The sequence below is a fragment of the Papio anubis genome, chromosome 11 (assembly GCF_008728515.1).
Source record: "Papio anubis isolate 15944 chromosome 11, Panubis1.0, whole genome shotgun sequence".
In the NCBI taxonomy this organism is placed as follows: Eukaryota; Metazoa; Chordata; class Mammalia; order Primates; family Cercopithecidae; genus Papio; species Papio anubis.
The window spans coordinates 54,906,060-54,923,495 of record NC_044986.1 but is presented as its reverse complement, the minus strand read 5'-3'; the positions used below and the strand labels follow the sequence as shown (position 1 = coordinate 54,923,495).

General features: G+C 37.2%; 1 protein-coding gene across 1 annotated transcript in view; it reads right to left on the bottom strand.

Moving 5' to 3' along the window:
• The window catches only part of BICC1 (BicC family RNA binding protein 1), a 326,785-nt gene that overhangs the window by 42,693 nt on the left and 266,656 nt on the right, over positions 1-17,436 (bottom strand). The window contains 3 exon segments of the mRNA XM_021943438.2: positions 375-428; positions 1,728-1,886; positions 3,757-3,836. Coding sequence (XP_021799130.2) covers positions 375-428; positions 1,728-1,886; positions 3,757-3,836 — 293 coding nt within the window.

The following is a 17,436-nucleotide window of genomic DNA, read 5'->3' as shown; positions in this document are numbered from 1 at the left end:
GTTTTTAAATGATAGGAGCCTTTTGTGAAACCTGAGAGTTTGTAACTCACATTGCCTGTGACATTTTTTCCTTAGGCCTCTTTATGGTCATTGAATAAAAGCTAGAAAAACTGAGTCAGATAAAATCCAGAACATCTCTGAGAAACATTTTCAATGAAAAAAGTTTATAAATAACATAGAAACTCACTTTTTGAACATATACAACAAACATTTAAATAATGAATGCTAAGATAGATATTAAAATAACTTTTGCCACTATTTCCTACTGATTGAACATGATTTGGTTATAAAATGATCAATTATTATATTTTTAATGCCTTATAATGCAAATGTTGCTGACATCAATTTACAATGTTAAAGTAATAAATAGTTACCCGAATTCTCACTCGGGCAGATTCTACTCCTGCTGGTTGTCCCGCTATAGATACCTATAAAAGGAGGAAAATACAGAGTTAGATTTGTTTTAATCAAACTCACATCTGCTTTTCCAGATAATCGATATGCTTGCTACTAAAAGTGTCATCCAGGGACAAATACAGAGGTATTATCCAGAAACTTGTTAAAAATAAAGGATCTCAGGCCCCCATCCAGACCTGCTTAATCAGAATTTGCATTTTAACGAGATCCTCAGGTAATCCGTGTCAACTGATCTATTTCACCCACTGGACTTACTGAAAGCCCCACACCCCCAGGAGATCATCCTGCCCTCTTTATAATTACTCTTGTTCACTGCATTTTCTCCCTTGTGTTTAAGCTCTTTGCATACCAGATACATATCAATATTCAATGACAGAGCTATACTAGGTTCTGAAAATAGTGAACTTCTTCCAAACCAGATGGTACATAATCTTTGCTCCAACATCTACCTGGAGATTTCTTTTGAAATCTCCTGGGCCTTCCCATGACCCACTGACTCAAGTTGTCAGTCTTGGCATTGCAGTGGGGGGTACAGGGGCTCCAGGACACCGCTCTTAGGGCCAATGGTCATGCCATACCAGTTTTTAAATATTCTGAATATTGTCTTTGCTTTTTACTATAGCTTTCTGTCTCGTCCCTTACACACACATCCCACTGTCACCATTAGTCCCTGTAGAGAAAAGACTACTTATTCATCTTTGTGGGTGACAGTTTCTAGTATTGTGACTAGTTTATAAGACAGAATACTTCCAAATGTCACAAATAATACTATCTGTTCTTCGAGTACTGAAACTGCTTGCATGAGGACAGGTGAGTTCCATTGGCTGCCAAACAGAAGAACTAGCACAAATGTGTATAAACTAGAGAGACATAATTAAGGCAATGTAAGAAGTCAGGCACTAATGAATGCACTGCTCCTCAGAAGGTGATCTGGTGTGCCATGGAGGTAACTACTTCTAGGTCTCTGTAGACAGAACCAGGCAATGGATAGGTTTCTGGACTAGGCAAGCTTCCAGGTCCTAAACGATATGCTCTCTCAGCCTTTCTTTAAGGTTCTGTTTTGTGGTCATTACATTTTCCCCTATTTTTTATCAATGATTTCAAGATCAAGAGTTTAGGGCCCATCTACAACTCATCTCCTCAAAAAAGCAAAGCACCTTCAATCCCTTGCAGCAAGTTGTACAATCTACACTATATGTCATCTATGTGATTTTTTTTTTTTTGTCTCACCTCTCACAAAAAAAGATAGGCAAACTGAAAATTAAGGCTGTAATTTATCCCATAAAAGTTCACGTGAAAAGACAAACCACCTGGTTGCTTTTTTCTGCTTGGTTATTCCTGTTGGAATCTGGAAAGTGGATATGGCATCCAGTTTCTTCCATCACTTTTTTAATATTGTTGCCACCTTTGCCGATTACATGTGAATGTTCTGTGTGTGAAACATCCATCTTCAAAGTGACTCGATTGCTCTATGTGAAAATAATGTATTATTACTTGATGTATGAAAAAGGAAAGAATGACATCCTAAATGCCTTTCCCTCAAGGGAATGGTATTAGCAAAAAGTGAGTCAGTGGGAAATTTTATGAATTTCTTAATAAGATCATCTTAATCTATAAATGTTCTCTTGCTATTCTCTGATTATAAGAAAAAACAATTCTCATTTTAAGACAGATTTGTCAGAAGAAATAGAAAAATTTATTTTTTACCAAGATAATTTTTTGGGAAAGAAGTCTTTAAATAAAGTCAGCTACAGTTAACAGATAAATTACTCAGTCTGTCTTTAAAGACATTACTCATGAAACATTTAATCCAAATAACTAAAAGCAGATGAAAACACAATTACAAGATTGAAGATATGCATGCTAGTGGGACTGTATAACTAAGATGATACAAAACTAGAAATAATAAACCTCAAAACTGTGAATAAGGAAGTTTTTACAATCACTGCTTTCACAACTCCTATATTACTATATATTGAACTTTACAAAGTAGATCTATTACTCTTACTGGTAGAAAGAAGGGAGACAGAGAACACAAAGTGCAGATAACTGGCCACAAAATGGCTTAAATAAAGAAATTCAAAGTACATTAGTTACATTAAAGCAAAATGGAAACTTCTAAGACATAATAAATAAAAATGCTGTGGTCATATTGGACTATATTTAATTTGGGGAATTTAGTGCTGTAAAATCATAAAGACTGACATAAAATCCTTTCTCATTTAGAAGACTGCTACTGAAATTTCTCAGTCTTTACAAAGTAAAATCAAAATATCAAAATGTTAAAAATAATTTTAACCTTGTGAATTCTTAAATTTTAAATTTACACCCATTAAATATATTTCAATTTTTAAGTTTAGTTCTTTCAGTTTAAACTTTAAAACACACACACAAAAATCCCCTTTTCCTGAAGAAAATTCTAAACTATTCAATAATTATCAGGGGAGTAATTTTTTAAAAACCATTTTGAAGAAAACCAACAAAGAACAGAAAGAAAGAATGAAAACAAAAGCGATCAGAGATGATTCTAATGAAATGCCAGGTGGCAAGACAAAGTGGTTAAGAATGAGACAGCCTGGATTTGAATCCCACCTCTCCACTTAACTGGCTCTAGGGTCCTGAACAAATTACTTAATACCTTTATGCTGAGTCAGTTACGAGGATCAAACAAATTAATATGTGCAAAATGTAAAGTACTTAGCAAAGTGCCTGGTATACAATAAGTACCTGGTATACAATAAGTGATTTAGATGTGTTTGTTAAAGAAAATAAATTCTCACAAATGAGTATAAATTTTTACATATTTAAATTTCCCTGTTATCTCTCTATACATATAATTAGAGACAGAGAGAGAGAGAGAGAAAGAGACAGCACGTGATCACAAAACAGAAAGCATCAAATTTCATGCCATTACACACATCCAACCTGACAGAGCTATATAGAAGATCATTTTGGTATTCTACTGACATCATAAAAGCAAATAATCTAATTCCTACAATCCTTATTACTTACTCCATATTAATCAGGGCCAATTTCTATTTCTGAAGATGTACACGTGTACATATATACACATACATACACAATACATACATATGTATGTAGATATAGGTATATATAGTTGTGTGTGTGTGTATGTATAGTTCAATTACCCAGCATGAGAGAACCTATTCAAATATTAAACAGAACTTTACATCCACTGTAGAATCACATGTGCTTATCTTAAAACCCACCATTACTTTCTCCTGGTTTTTCTTCTCCAAATGGTTCTTTCATAACGGCATGAAGTAGCCCTTGCAGAGACAAGGTTCTGACATCTGAGTGTCCTTAACATTCACTTACTTTTGTGTCTAAGACAGACATGATCATTTCCTTGGCTTCTTTAACATCTTCTTTCTTTCCAGAAACCTTAATATGGGGATCTATAAGAAATAAGAAATAAAAGGCTTGTGCGAAACTCCCAAACTCTTTAAAATTGTTTTAAAAACTCTGTTTTAAAATTGACTTTAGAACATAAGAGGTTCCATAATAAACTCAATATTTGGAGTTTACCATTATTATAAAATTCTAGGTGTGTTATTGTAGTAACAACAGGAATATGGAAAATGCCCAAGTTTTCATTTATCTGTGACTTTCTTCCTTAAAATTAGCTAAACCATTTAAATTTACATTTCTTTTTTCAAAATCAGTATATCATATAATTGCAAAATAAAAATATCATAATTTTTTAATAAACTGGATTTATTAATTGAGCTCCTGCTACAAGTCTCCGCCCTGTTCTAAGGGTTGAAGTGCATCAATTCACTTAATCCGCAGCACAGATTCGTGAGGTTGTTTACAGAGGAAACTAAAGCACAGAGTGGTTTAGTAACTTGTCCCAGAAAACCACTCAGGAGTTTAGACATTATAATCCCATGTCTTCGAACTCTGAATCCATCCTATATGCAATAACTTAATTTAAAAGACATCACTACAGTGAAGGCTAATAGAAAAAAAAAATCTTAACTTTCATTCAGGAATATTTAATTCAATATTTATCCAGAATTGGTATTGAGTGACTAATATTGTTTACTACTGCCACTAAACTTTCTATAGAAAAGCATTCATTCATTCACCAAACTTTTCTGTACTTCTACTATGTGCCAGGCACTGTTCCAGGGATGAGGGAATAGATAAGTAAAGAAGAAAGATCCCTGTCTACAAAGAATTAGTCCACATTAACTAATTAATAATTAGATAATCAGAACATACATGTTATGAAAAAAGAAAAAGGAGAGCAAGACAAAAAGATGAGGAAGTACCAGCTATGAGAGAGTCTTGAGGAGTATCAGACTTCATAGAGAAAAGGAGATCTGAGTAAAGGCTTAAAGGAGGTAAGACACTTGGCTGAGCTGGAACCTTCCAGGTAGAGGGCGATATCAGAGCCAAAGCCTCAGGGTGGGGACCAGCCTTCTTAATTCCCTCTTCAATCAGGTTTTCAAGTTGCCCAGCAATCCAGGTATTCCCTTATTTTACAGGTCAGTCTGACACAGGCCAATATCATTCTAGGATAAGTCAAAAGTTCTATACCCATTAGCTTTATGATAAAACTGAATAACATAGAGATAATTCATTATGATTATCATAACCACTGATCATGTCTCAACCTTACTGAGTGCCTACAATGTACTGACTTCTTGGCTAAGTCTTTTATGTCCTGTACTATGCATCAAGTCAGCAAAGAGTCAGTAAATGTTCACTGAGCACCTTTCACACCTTTCACAATTTACCACCAGTTCTGCCTGAATCCTTTAACTCCTAAAGCATCTATTCTCTAGGATAAGGAATGAGAATCACTGGCTGGGGATTTTTTTCTAAACCACACATACTCCCCTGACACTGTGATCTCCCACCCCCATCCCACAGCCCAGGTGAAAATGCCACAGAGAGCATATATTCTTATGTTGCAAGTGGGCAATTGCCACCCCCCTCACCAAAAAAGAGGGAGGAAGGAGAGAAGGGAGGAAACCATTTTTCTTAAAGCTACCCACTGTTAGGACCAGGATGGTAAAATCACAGTTAGTAACAGTGCACCAATCTTCAGAGTTCAGGAATGCCTCTGGCCTCCCGGGGAGATGTCCAGCAGCTGTGCTTAATTTGAGTCTCTGTCACCACCTCCGGTCCCCACCCTTTCCTGGTGGCTGCTCGTGGTCTCAAGCACCCTTCCTTACCCTATTTTGTAATCCCTCCCCTGACACTTAACCTGTCACAGGGACACTGTGAAGGTCAAAGGTCTTAAGAGTGGTTAAAACTTTCCAAAATGTTAAGCATCAGTGATTATGAAATGAGGGGCCTAACAGCAAGGCACAAGGGGTGTCTGACCGACATAAGTTAGGAGAGAGAGCCCAACAGCATCTCATTCGCATTGCTTGCTCTCTAATGCATCCTAACAAGAACCAGGACTGCCCTTTCTCTATTACACTCTAGCCAACTTTTATCACACTTAAGTAAACAGACAGATCATTTTATTCAATAATTCTTATTTCGTCCATAATAACTCGGCTAGGCAATAGGCTTAAAGGAGGTAAGACACTTGGCTGAGCTGGAACCTTCCAGGTAGAGGGAGATATCACAGTCAAAGCCTCAGGGTGGGGACCAGCCTCTTTAATTCCCTCTTCAATCAGGTTTTCAAGTTGCTGTCTACTTTCAATCAGGTTTTAAAGAGCTGTCTACCTTCAAAATTTCACTCTCAGCTATCCTTAACTTTGGTTTAGTTACTGTTGGCTGACAATGAAGTTAACCTCTACTGAAAATGTTCGCTACTACTGTGGGTGATTAGAGCCCAATGTTTCTCAAAACATGGCTGTTAAAATACAGGTTTCTGGGCCTTGAGAACTCAGTAATTGGCATTTTATTGGCTTTTCAGGTGATTGTTAACTTGAATAGCAGATTAAACCACATAGATATTTCAATTGTAGTCATTTATGTATTGGTCTTATACATACTATACAAAATGCTTCTTTAGGATGAATTTGTATTTTTCCCACAAAATAAATTAACTGTAAGTTTTGAGTGCTATGATAATCTACAAATTTATTACTTTACAGGTTGATCACATTAAAATTCCTATGTATACAGAAAGGGACGGGGAGCCTCATATCCGATTTAAGAGAGAATATGATTTTCTTAAATCAAGAAAGAAGATGATTTTCCACCATCTTTGCATCAACAGAAGCAGCAAAATAAAAAGCAAACGCCTCAATAGAAAATACACTTTCGGCCGGGCGCGGTGGCTCAAGCCTGTAATCCCAGCACTTTGGGAGGCCGAGACGGGCGGATCACGAGGTCAGGAGATCGAGACCATCCTGGCTAACACGGTGAAACCCCGTCTCTACTAAAAATACAAAAAACTAGCCGGGCGAGGTGGCGGGCGCCTGTAGTCCCAGCTACTCCGGAGGCTGAGGCAGGAGAATGGCGTAAACCCGGGAGGCGGAGCTTGCAGTGAGCAGAGATCCGGCCACTGCACTCCAGCCCGGGCTACAGAGCAAGACTCCGTCTCAAAAAAAAAAAAAAAGAAAATACACTTTCATTCAAAGTGAAAGGGCACCATCTAGTGGCCAAATATATAAATCATCGGTGGGCACAAAGGTACATGAGCATGCATGCACAGACAGTCATGAAAATGTAACACATCTACCTCCAGGGTCTGAATCAGTGCTTTTTTGGAAAGTGGTTCTTCAAATAGTCAAGCTTAATAAGGACAGAGAAAAACAAACATGACAAAATTCCAGTTTAGTTTGCGATAGTGGCTACCAGCATTGTGTTCTTCATTTCCTTTTTGGCTCTTGCTTAAAAGATGCATACAAGATGTGTCCTTTTTTCCAGGTTGATCTTAATTTATTGATTTCAACTCCTGAAATACAGGTCTCTGTTTTTCAATGACTGTTAACAGTTTACAATTCGAACATGTCTGTGTAATACCACAAGGGATTAAGATTTCCTTTAGATCCATTCTGTAAATACTTGACAGAGAAAAGTCAAAGTATTAACCACATTAATAAACATAAAATTGAGGAAAAAGTCAGCTGTAAAGAGGGTTAGAGGATGGTATAATAGAAAAATAGGAAATAAGTGTAGAGCTTCTCCCTCCCAAAACGAATTGCTTTGAAGAACTCCAATTTAGGCATCAAGGTTTTGAGACATTTACTCTTAAAAAATATATATTATTACTTTAAAACCAACCCTCAAGTTCCCTCAACACAGGGGTCATGTTTAACTTGGTTTTGTAACTACCACAGTGCCAAACAAGTGGTAGATACTCAATAAGTTGTTGTAGAATGGACAGGTGGCACCTATAATTTAGGAAATGGCTAAATACAGAGAGAGGAGATAGAAGTCTATAGAAAGAGTCTAAAGCTCATATACAAGGTGACTGTGTGTCCTGTACTTTCCAAAAAAGTTCTGAGCTCAAATATTCTGATCTTAGCACCTCTTTAAAAATACAAAAAACTGTTAGATATTCATCTCAATTTTTGGTTTTTAGATTCCTGTCCTACCCGTCTGCTTACATCTCTCTGGTATTATCCTAAGGAAGAGAAAGTGACCAGATGGTAATTCAACCTTCACTAAGTAGTAGGAAGCTGTAATGGACATGCATATGAAATGGGTATTTTATATGTGAACAATGCCAAACAGAAAAAAAATGCCCCTTTTTAAAAATGTTAAACCTTTGAACACAAAGGTTCTTGTGACTTTCATATGGATATTTGTAAGGACTTAACAAAGCAACAATTGTCATAAGGATCCCTGCTAAAAACCATATTTTCAATAAAAATAAAGTATTTCAATATTTAAAATTAAAATTTTATTTTCTCTACCTTACTCTATTGTAAGAATACTGAATGTTTTTATGACTTTATGTGAAGTTTAGTTATGCTTTTAAAAGATTATCTCTTGGTACTCTGGTTTCTACTCTGTGGTTTTCCATTCTTGGAAACATTCCCACCCCTGGAAACATTAGTGAATATTTTATTGCCTCTTCCTTCTTTCTTCAGGCCCCTAAACCTCCTTCCCACTTCATTCCTATTCCACAGCAAAATCTACAGAAAACACTCATGTCAGCCATTTGCATTTATTATGCTACAGAGAGTAATGTGCTATTGACACATGATGAATTTAAGTCAATCTTTCATCAACAATCTGTAGCCACTTTCCTGTCTCCATGATTAAGTGCTGCTGAGAAAAAGATTCAACCCCCTAAATTCACAGTATTTCTTCCACCCTCGGCATGTACATTTAGAGACAGAAAACAACAGAAAATCCCTTGACCACCTTCCCACTCACAACAAAAACAAAACAAAAGTTATCCTATCAGAGTTGCACTTTTGTTTACAGGGAAAAGTTCCATATATTATAAATGGCTTCAAATCTGGATGGCTGTGGTACATATTATGTACATAAACAAAACTGTCAAACAGACGAGTGGACAGAATTTACCTTCCCCTGGCATGGAGCTCTTTCACATTTGTTTCAAGTTTGATTTCTTCCAAAAGTGCTTTACCTCTGAAACAATATAATCAAGACGGGCATTACCTGGGGCCTGGATCTGTCAAGAGTGGCCAGTGTTGACAAACACTAAGGCACAGCTCCAACTTCCTCTGAGATTCTTTGCAACTACTGGGAATATGTCAACAGTTGGCAAGTTGTTCCAAAGTAATAATGGCCAAAATTTTTATGTAAGAAAGAATGTAGCCCTAGGCTTACAATTTTGTGAAAAAAATCTCAGGGGAAAAAAAAAAGAAAGGCGTCAGAAAAAGCCCCAGGCTTCTCAAGGGCGTTGGTTCACTTGGAATCATATAGGGAAAAGCTAGGAAAAGCCAGAATGTATCACACAGAATGTATTAACTTTTAATGCCTTTGACATAGCAATTGACTGCAGATTTCCTTTATGATGTGGTGAAAATATGTGGTGTCTACAGTTAATCGCAACTTAGCCATAAACAAGCTCTGTTACCTTGGAAAAGTCACTGAATCAATTGAGTATAGTTTCCTCAAAAAATAAATGAGGAAATTCAGTCAGATCACTGCTATATTTCCATATAAATGTAAATTTCTTTGGTATAAAATTGTACTATAAGGTTCTTAAACTAATAAGCAACTTTATTTTATAATTTTTGATCACTTATGGTGGGTAGCTCACTTAAAATCTAAAATGTTTCCAAGAACCTTAAACTAGCCTAAATCTTGGTGACACATCTACAACTGGCTTTCCTCTTTATTTTGCACATTTTAAGAATGTGTGATTTTTGTATCAAAGTGGATGAAAGGCAGTGTTCACCCCACTGGCATTTCCTGAATAATGTGCTTTTAGGCACAAAACAAATTCATTGACAACCCATTACAAAGACGAGATTCTACTTCAAACCCTATCTGAGCCATCTAATATGGCTTCTATTTTGATGACTATTACATCGGCAAGTCACTTTGGTGATCAGCAAAAGTGAATTCTACTCATAGTCAGCTGACCACTGCCCATATTTTACAGTGAAACATGTTTCCCCCTGGTTTCTTAAGAATTGACTTTCTTTTTTAAACAAAAACTGTACGTGGGCCAATAATATACCGATATCACATTTTTTACAGTGAAAATACATACTTATCAAGAGATGGAGAACACCTGAGCTGACTTATGAAGCCTGACTGGAAATGATTTTAAAAGAGCAAACAGGATGACTAGAAGCCTATGCACTTCACATTTATTTTGTGGCCAGAGAGATGGATTCCAGATTATTTCAAGGAATGTTCTTTGACAGTAAGAATTCTAATAAAAAAGCAAAATATATTTCAAGAGGGGAGTAAAAGAGCTCAAGCCACACATAGTTAAAGCAAAATGTTGGTGAGCAGCCATAACATGTCAGGTGATACAACCGGGATAAAGAACAAATCCACCTGCTCTAGGCATTCCCTACACCAAATACAGTTGACCCTTGAACAACATGGATTTGAACCATGTGGGTCCAACTATAGCCGGAATTTATCTGCTGCCCCTAAGGCAGCAAGATCAACTCCCCACACCATTCCTCTTCCTCAGGCTACTCAATGTGAAGACGATGTGGATGAAGACTTTTATGATGACCCACTTCCACTTAATACTAAATCTATTTTCTCCCCTTTAGAATTTTCTTAATAAAATTTCTTTTCTCTAGCTTCATTTATTGTTAAGATTACTGTATCTAATAAATATAACACACAAAATTATGCTAATCAACCTTTTATGTTACTGGTAGGCATCCGGTCAACAGCAGGCTGTTAGTAAAGTTTTTGGGGAGTCAAAAATTATGTGTGTTTTTTTGTGTGGCAGGTCAACATCCCTGAGCCCCACTTGTTCAAGGGTTACCTGTATATTGCTTTAGGATAAAGCATAAAATCATCCTTATGTATCTTATTAAATTAATTAACTTTTTGAGACAGGGTCTTCTTCTGTCACCCAGGCTGGTGTGCAGTGGTGTGAACTCAGCTCACTGCAACCGCCACCTCCCAGGCTCAAACGATCCGCCCACCTCAGCCTCCTGAGTAGCTGAGACTACAGGCATGAGCCACCATGCCTGGCTAACTTTTTGTAGAGATGGGGGGTGCCTCACCACATTGCCCAGGCTGATCTTGAACTCCTGGACTCAAACCATCCGTCAACTCGGCCTCCCAAAGTGCTAAGATTACAGGCTTGAGCTACCATACCTAGCCAGCATCTTATTTTAAAACCAAAAAAAAATCTCCTTACTAGTCAACTAAAAAAGAAGATGAACAGACAGCAAGCAGTGCAAAAACAAATGTATTTTAAATTCAAAAACCTAATTTTCGTGAGATAAATGTTCCCATTAGTATCCATATCAACCTATACACAATGAGGTCCCATGGCAACTTCCTATCAAGATTCTATTTTTTTCTGAATGAAACTTAATACTTAACAGAGAAAGAGTATTTTTGACATGGTAGTGGCAGGAGTGATGTGAACAAATTTTAAGAAAGCAAGTATGGCTAGTTCCAAAGGCATTTTCGGCTCCCTTTTTGGCAATGATTGGGGAGCAGGTGCCCTCATTGCTACAGTAATGAATACTTCAGGCAGGTTCTTGCTGAATGCAAGGAAAGGGTGGGAGGTCCATTCACATACCAAGGTGAAGCCTGTGAATGGTTCACCAACTGGATAGAAAAGAGCTACCAACTTGAGAAAATTCAAAACTAGCTGGAAGATAAATGAGAGCTTCTGGTGATGGAATACCAGTATTTCCAATATAATCAGCAATGGAAGAGTTTAAAATACAAGGATGCTGTGCTATTAGAACTATTCTCCACTGACTTTTCAACTTCAGGAGGAAATGCAGCTTAATGGAGAGAAAAGGTAAATTGTGCATATGCCAGTTTGTGTTAAGATTCCACTGTGACTTATCAAAGCTATTTACTTAATCAGAAACAGAGTTATGGCGGCTCAGCAAAAAAGCCTAGAAATAATCTCAGAGAAGAACAATGAAATGCAAACAAAGTAGAAAGCAAAAATCAAGGCATACCAGATGAAATAATCAACAACAGATGTATTTAAGGAGTGTGAGAACTCGAAAAGGATAAACTACCTTATCTTATAAACCACTTTGTCTTATACAGTGTAAACTAAACCCCAAACATAATCTCAAAGTTGCTGTTCAGATAGAAGGAGGGCAGGGAAAAACCCAAAGCACAAGAGAAATCAGCTTTGGAACACGGAGGGTGGAAAAAGAAAGAAACACAAAGCCTAACTCAATTAGCTTCCCGCAGCCTCTTGGCATCTGAGCTCTATATTCCAGAGATAAGGAAGAGGATTCTGGGAAGGGGAGGAAAGAAAATGAAGTGCCAGGAGGAAATCTGGAATCATCAGAATGGTTTGTATATAACAATTCTACAGAAAGCATGGGTAGTGCTAGGTTATTGCAAGGGAGGTCGCTGACATAAGTATGAGTGGGAGATGGGCAACGCTTGCGATGGTGGAAACAAAGCCAAGACACCCTACATGGCAAAAACAATAATGCGAGGATCCAGGATGAAGAGGAGGAAACCATACCAGCCCTCTGCAATGGCAATGGCATCCCAGCCCAATACTCAATGGTCCTTTTGATAAAGGAGGGGGCACTGAAGTAGGGGTAGAGGCACATGCCAGGATAAAGCATCCCCAGGAAATTGTACTGAGATAACAGCAAGTTATGCAAGAACTTCTAAGAGCCAGAAGTGACTAATCTCCCTTCTCTCTCCCAGGAATACTGATGTTCACAGTGTGCAGGACAGGTCCCAGAAGTATTGCCTGCAGTCTAGACCCAAAGCACTGTAATCTGTGGCGAGGGCAGATTGTTCCTTTTTACAACAGCTGGGACTCTTCGTGAAAAATCTTAACACACAACTGCTGGTTGCTGTTACAGAGTAAGACACTATGCATTTAAGAGTTCACACACATTAGACTAAGAAAGTCCCATAAATAAAAAGGTGACCACATCATACTATATATACAATCTCTTTATGTTTGACCTACTCAGATAAGAATTTAGAAACCGGAAATTCCGTCTCTTGAAGAGATTGAAGGAACAATTACAGGTACATGCAGGAAACAGCAAAACCTTTAGGAATTCAATTCTAAAAATAACTTACCAACTTGAGACTGACATTAAAATTCTTTACCTTTCTCATCTTTGTTTTATATGTTACACTTGTTACATATAAGTTTTATATGTTACACTAAAGAGCAGCTAATTATGGGTTCAATTGACTCTGTGTTAAAGACTGTTTCAAGCTTGTTCGTGATCTCAAAGTTGGTAATCTTCACAAAAATTCAAAGGGCCTAATATTAGGTAAGTTGTCCCTAAAGAAAATTATCACTTGGAAAATGCCTATCTGCCACCTTCTCACTCCCACTTTCTACAGACTAGCTTAACAACAGCTGTTAATAGTTTTTTCATGATGCCACATATAGTGGCACAATATGACTATTCCTCTCCCCAACTGTGCATTATTCCTCACCCCAATTGTGTATTATTTGTTTTTCTCATAAAGTAGGAATGAAGGATCCTAATTTCTCAGTCCTAAGAGATTTGGTGAGGAGATGGGAATAAAGTTTTAATTGTCAAATAACTTCAAAACAATCCTTTATTTTTCTTAAGAATAGTATCTTAGAAATTGTTCTTTCTAAGTCAGAATTCATCAAGTACTTATCCAAAGGCAATGTTCCTGCTTAAATATCTTTTTTTTCTTTTTTTCCCCGAGACAGAGTCTCACTCTGTCACCCAGGGTGGAGACCAGTGGCACAATCTCAGCTCACTGCAACTTCCGCCTCCCAGATTCAAGTGAATCTCCTGCCTCAGCCTCCCATGTAGCTGGGTCTACAGTTGCACGCCATCATGCCAGGCTAATTTTTGTATTTTTTAGTAGAGATGGGGTTTCTCCATGTTGGTCAGGCTGGTCTCGAACTCCTGGCCTTAAGTGATTCTCCCACCTCGGCCTCCCAAAGTGTTGCCATTACAGGCATGAGCCATGGCACCCAGCCCTTAAATATCTTAAATAACAAAAATTTTGAGCTTAGTCCTTTAAAACTGGTTTTTCTAAAAGCAAGAAGGCATCAAAAATTGCAACAAATAATCACCTGATAAGGGTTACCAATTAGTCCTATCTTTTCTAACAAGAAAGATGATCTTCTGAAATTTCTTTCCATACAAAGAGCTCCTAAAAATAATTTTTAAAAAATACTAATTGTCTCTTAGGGAAATGGGCAAAAGACACGGATAAATAATTCAATACAAAATGGTAAGTAAATATGTAACTATGAATAAAGTTCAACCTTCCTAAATCACTTTTAAAAACAAAATCGGCAAAGGTCTTTAAAATTACAAGCCCAACAAGGATACAGTTAACTTCCCATACTTTTGGTGGAAATAAAAACCAGTGGAGAAAATCTGGAAAGTAATTTGGAAATATCAAGGAAGGATCACAATATCATAATTTTAAGAATACAGATATATTAAGAAGAAGAGAAGAAAGCCAAATTAATAGTGATTACTTCTAAGCAACAGAGTCACAGGTAATTTCTATTTTATTTTATGCTCTAAGCTCTTCTGTATTTTCCATTATGAACAACTATACTTTTATAATGCAGAAAAATACTCATACCTTAAAAGATCATCTGTAAAATCTGAGATCAATTCACTCAAATTACATCCTTGTACTTTAAAACAAAATGTATTCAAGTCAGAACTTCCTGTTTCCCAAGTACAATGTCTCAAGAATTCTCTTAAAAATTAAGACCTTTAAATATTAGCAATAATGACAACAATGCTTTCTCAATTAGATTTTTTTTTTAAAAAAAGTTCCCTCTTTCTTCTCTACAATTCCGTGACAGGCTTTTTGCCATGCAGTTTCTCAACTTTATCTCTTTTTATTTCTTGTGCTGTTACTTTTAATATTTTACTGACATACTTTGGCTCTGAATACAGAATTCCCCAGTGAAACTGTAATGATGGGGTTAACTGTCATGGAAAGACAAGGTTGGGACAGAGGACAAACAGTTAGTGAAGGCCATATGTTTATGGCCACCACTAACTACACAAGGAATTCTTTCAAACATTTATGGCAACATCTCTCTTTTCCTGCAGTAATGGTTTCTGGAATAAATGGAAGAAAAGGACAATCCTGGTAATGGGGGTATACTGCTCTTTCTTTAAAGAATTTTCCAATGTCTCTCAAACAAGGACATTTAGAAAAGCAATATTTGGGTATCATTCTCAGGGTATGATTAAGCCGCCTATTAACATAAGCAATATAAACCTCACAGAACAGTACCCTCGTAACAAATAGTTTTGCCAGGATGGCAACTTAAAAGATATTTTGTCTTCTCGGCAGAGAAGTCCAAGAGTTGAGAACGGTACCTGGTTATGCGCCATTTGCTGCTGCCCTGGGGCTATTCTGTCTTTGGCTCTACCCTGCTTCGTGCCCAGCAAGCTGGACCAGCACCCCTGGCAGTGGCTGCATGGCTCCATGACTACAATTCCACTGAGTAGTCTCTTGGCAGTTTCCTTTTTCACTGGGCTCCCACAATACCTTGTCCTCCCCTTGCCCCTTCAGTGATGATAATGGCTTCCAGCTGTTGCCAGTTTTTGTGCCTCATCATCTATTTATAGCCATTGCCTGCTCACTTAACCCCATCTACTGTAAACAGCCCCGTTGTTAGAGTTTCTTAAACCATTTGGAGGTAACTCTGTTTTCTGGCAGAGTGAGCCTGATACCACACTCATTCCACCAATTCCTTTCTTCTTTTAATGAGAAAGTGTGTGGGCCGGGGTTGGGGTTGGGGTGGTGAAGATTTGTGTTGGTCTCCTTTCTCCACAGAAGCACTAACTTTTAGCGGGTCAATTCCATACTTTTGATAGGTTAAAAATAATATTCCTTAGGTCTTAGCATACACTTTTTTAGAAAAATTGGTGTTTTTCTAACTTATTGTTCAATACAAGTCAACTTCAAAACTACAGTAGAGAATCCCTAATGCAGTTTCCTCCTTATTTTCTCTCCTTGTATCCCTCCTCCACTTTCTGAAAGGCTATGCAAACGCATTTTAATCATATAATCACACTTATTACTGGAAGTATCTTGGCACCTTCAAATGTTCCTTGATAAATGTGTTGTAATGTTTATAGGATCTTTAAGAAATATGTGTGGATCAGCAGCATTTTTGAATTTCTTTCATATTTTCTTGGCTCCCATACAACTTTTACCTCTAAAGGCATTTAGTTGTATGTTCCATCTCAAAAAGCATTGTTTTAAAGAGATACGCGGTACACATCTTTTTTGTGACAACCTCAAATACATTGAAGTGAGATTTCTGTAACCACTGAATTTGCTTCCTACTGAGGTCTGGGGATGTCTATTGATTATCTTCATGAGGCCTGTAAACAAGCCAGCCTATAACTGCATCCCAAGGCTATGTACACGTGTGTTGGTAAACTTTTCTGAGTGCATCTACAGATTCTCAGAAAGGCTAAGAAAGCTAAGTCCTGTTGTAAGTAGTGTGGAATTTTGCAGACATTCAGGGAACAGATCTTGAAACCTTCAGGTGTTCAGTTTTGGTTTGGCATACTACAAGCTGGTATTTATCTTTGGTTCAGAAATTTTCAACAATTATATTTTTAAATATAATGTCAGCAATTATATTTAAAATGTGAAAGCTAATCAATAGGACAACACCAAATTTGAGTTAATCATTACCTCCTTTCAGTTATTATGACAGACACGGGGGAAAACAGTAAGAATAGAGGCATGTGACAGAAGCCACAACTGAATCTAATTGTTGTTTAACTCTTGCTTCAAAAAAAAAAAAAAAACTTGTATATTTTATTGGAGTTAAAATCCAACAACTTTTATGCTTTGGCCACAGAATTAGATCTTTTTATGAAATATTGTTTCAGAAGCTATGTTAACTTCTGGAATTATATCAAAGAACTTCGGACCTAGAATGGAACTTGAAGTTCTATCTGTCCTTTACACCCTTCCCCAAGGCTCACCGAATGCCTACCGTGGGCCGGACACTCCTAGAAACTGTAGTCACAGTCAAGATGACACCATGATCCAAGCCAGTAAATGAGCACAGATTTAAAAACTTCCCACTCCTGGCATGCTTCCTTCTACGTAACATTCCTCCTAAACTATCATCTAAACTGACACATTTTTAGTGACAGTAAGAAAACTATTTTATCAAAAAGCAAAGGTGACCTGTTAAAAAATCATTTCCTTAAAACCATCTTTCTCCCCAAAAGCCTTCAATGATTTCCCAATTACACAGAATTAAGATGGCAAACTGTCTGCTGTGGTTTTCAAAGACCTCATGATCAGGACTGTGCCCAGCTGTTTAGCTTTCTCTTCCATTATTTCCTTCATAAAATTCACACTACAACCAAACCAAAATACTCACCATTGCACCAAAATGTCCTATAATTTCCCATCTTCATGCTTCTGTTCCTGAAACCACTGGATACAGCACTGTTA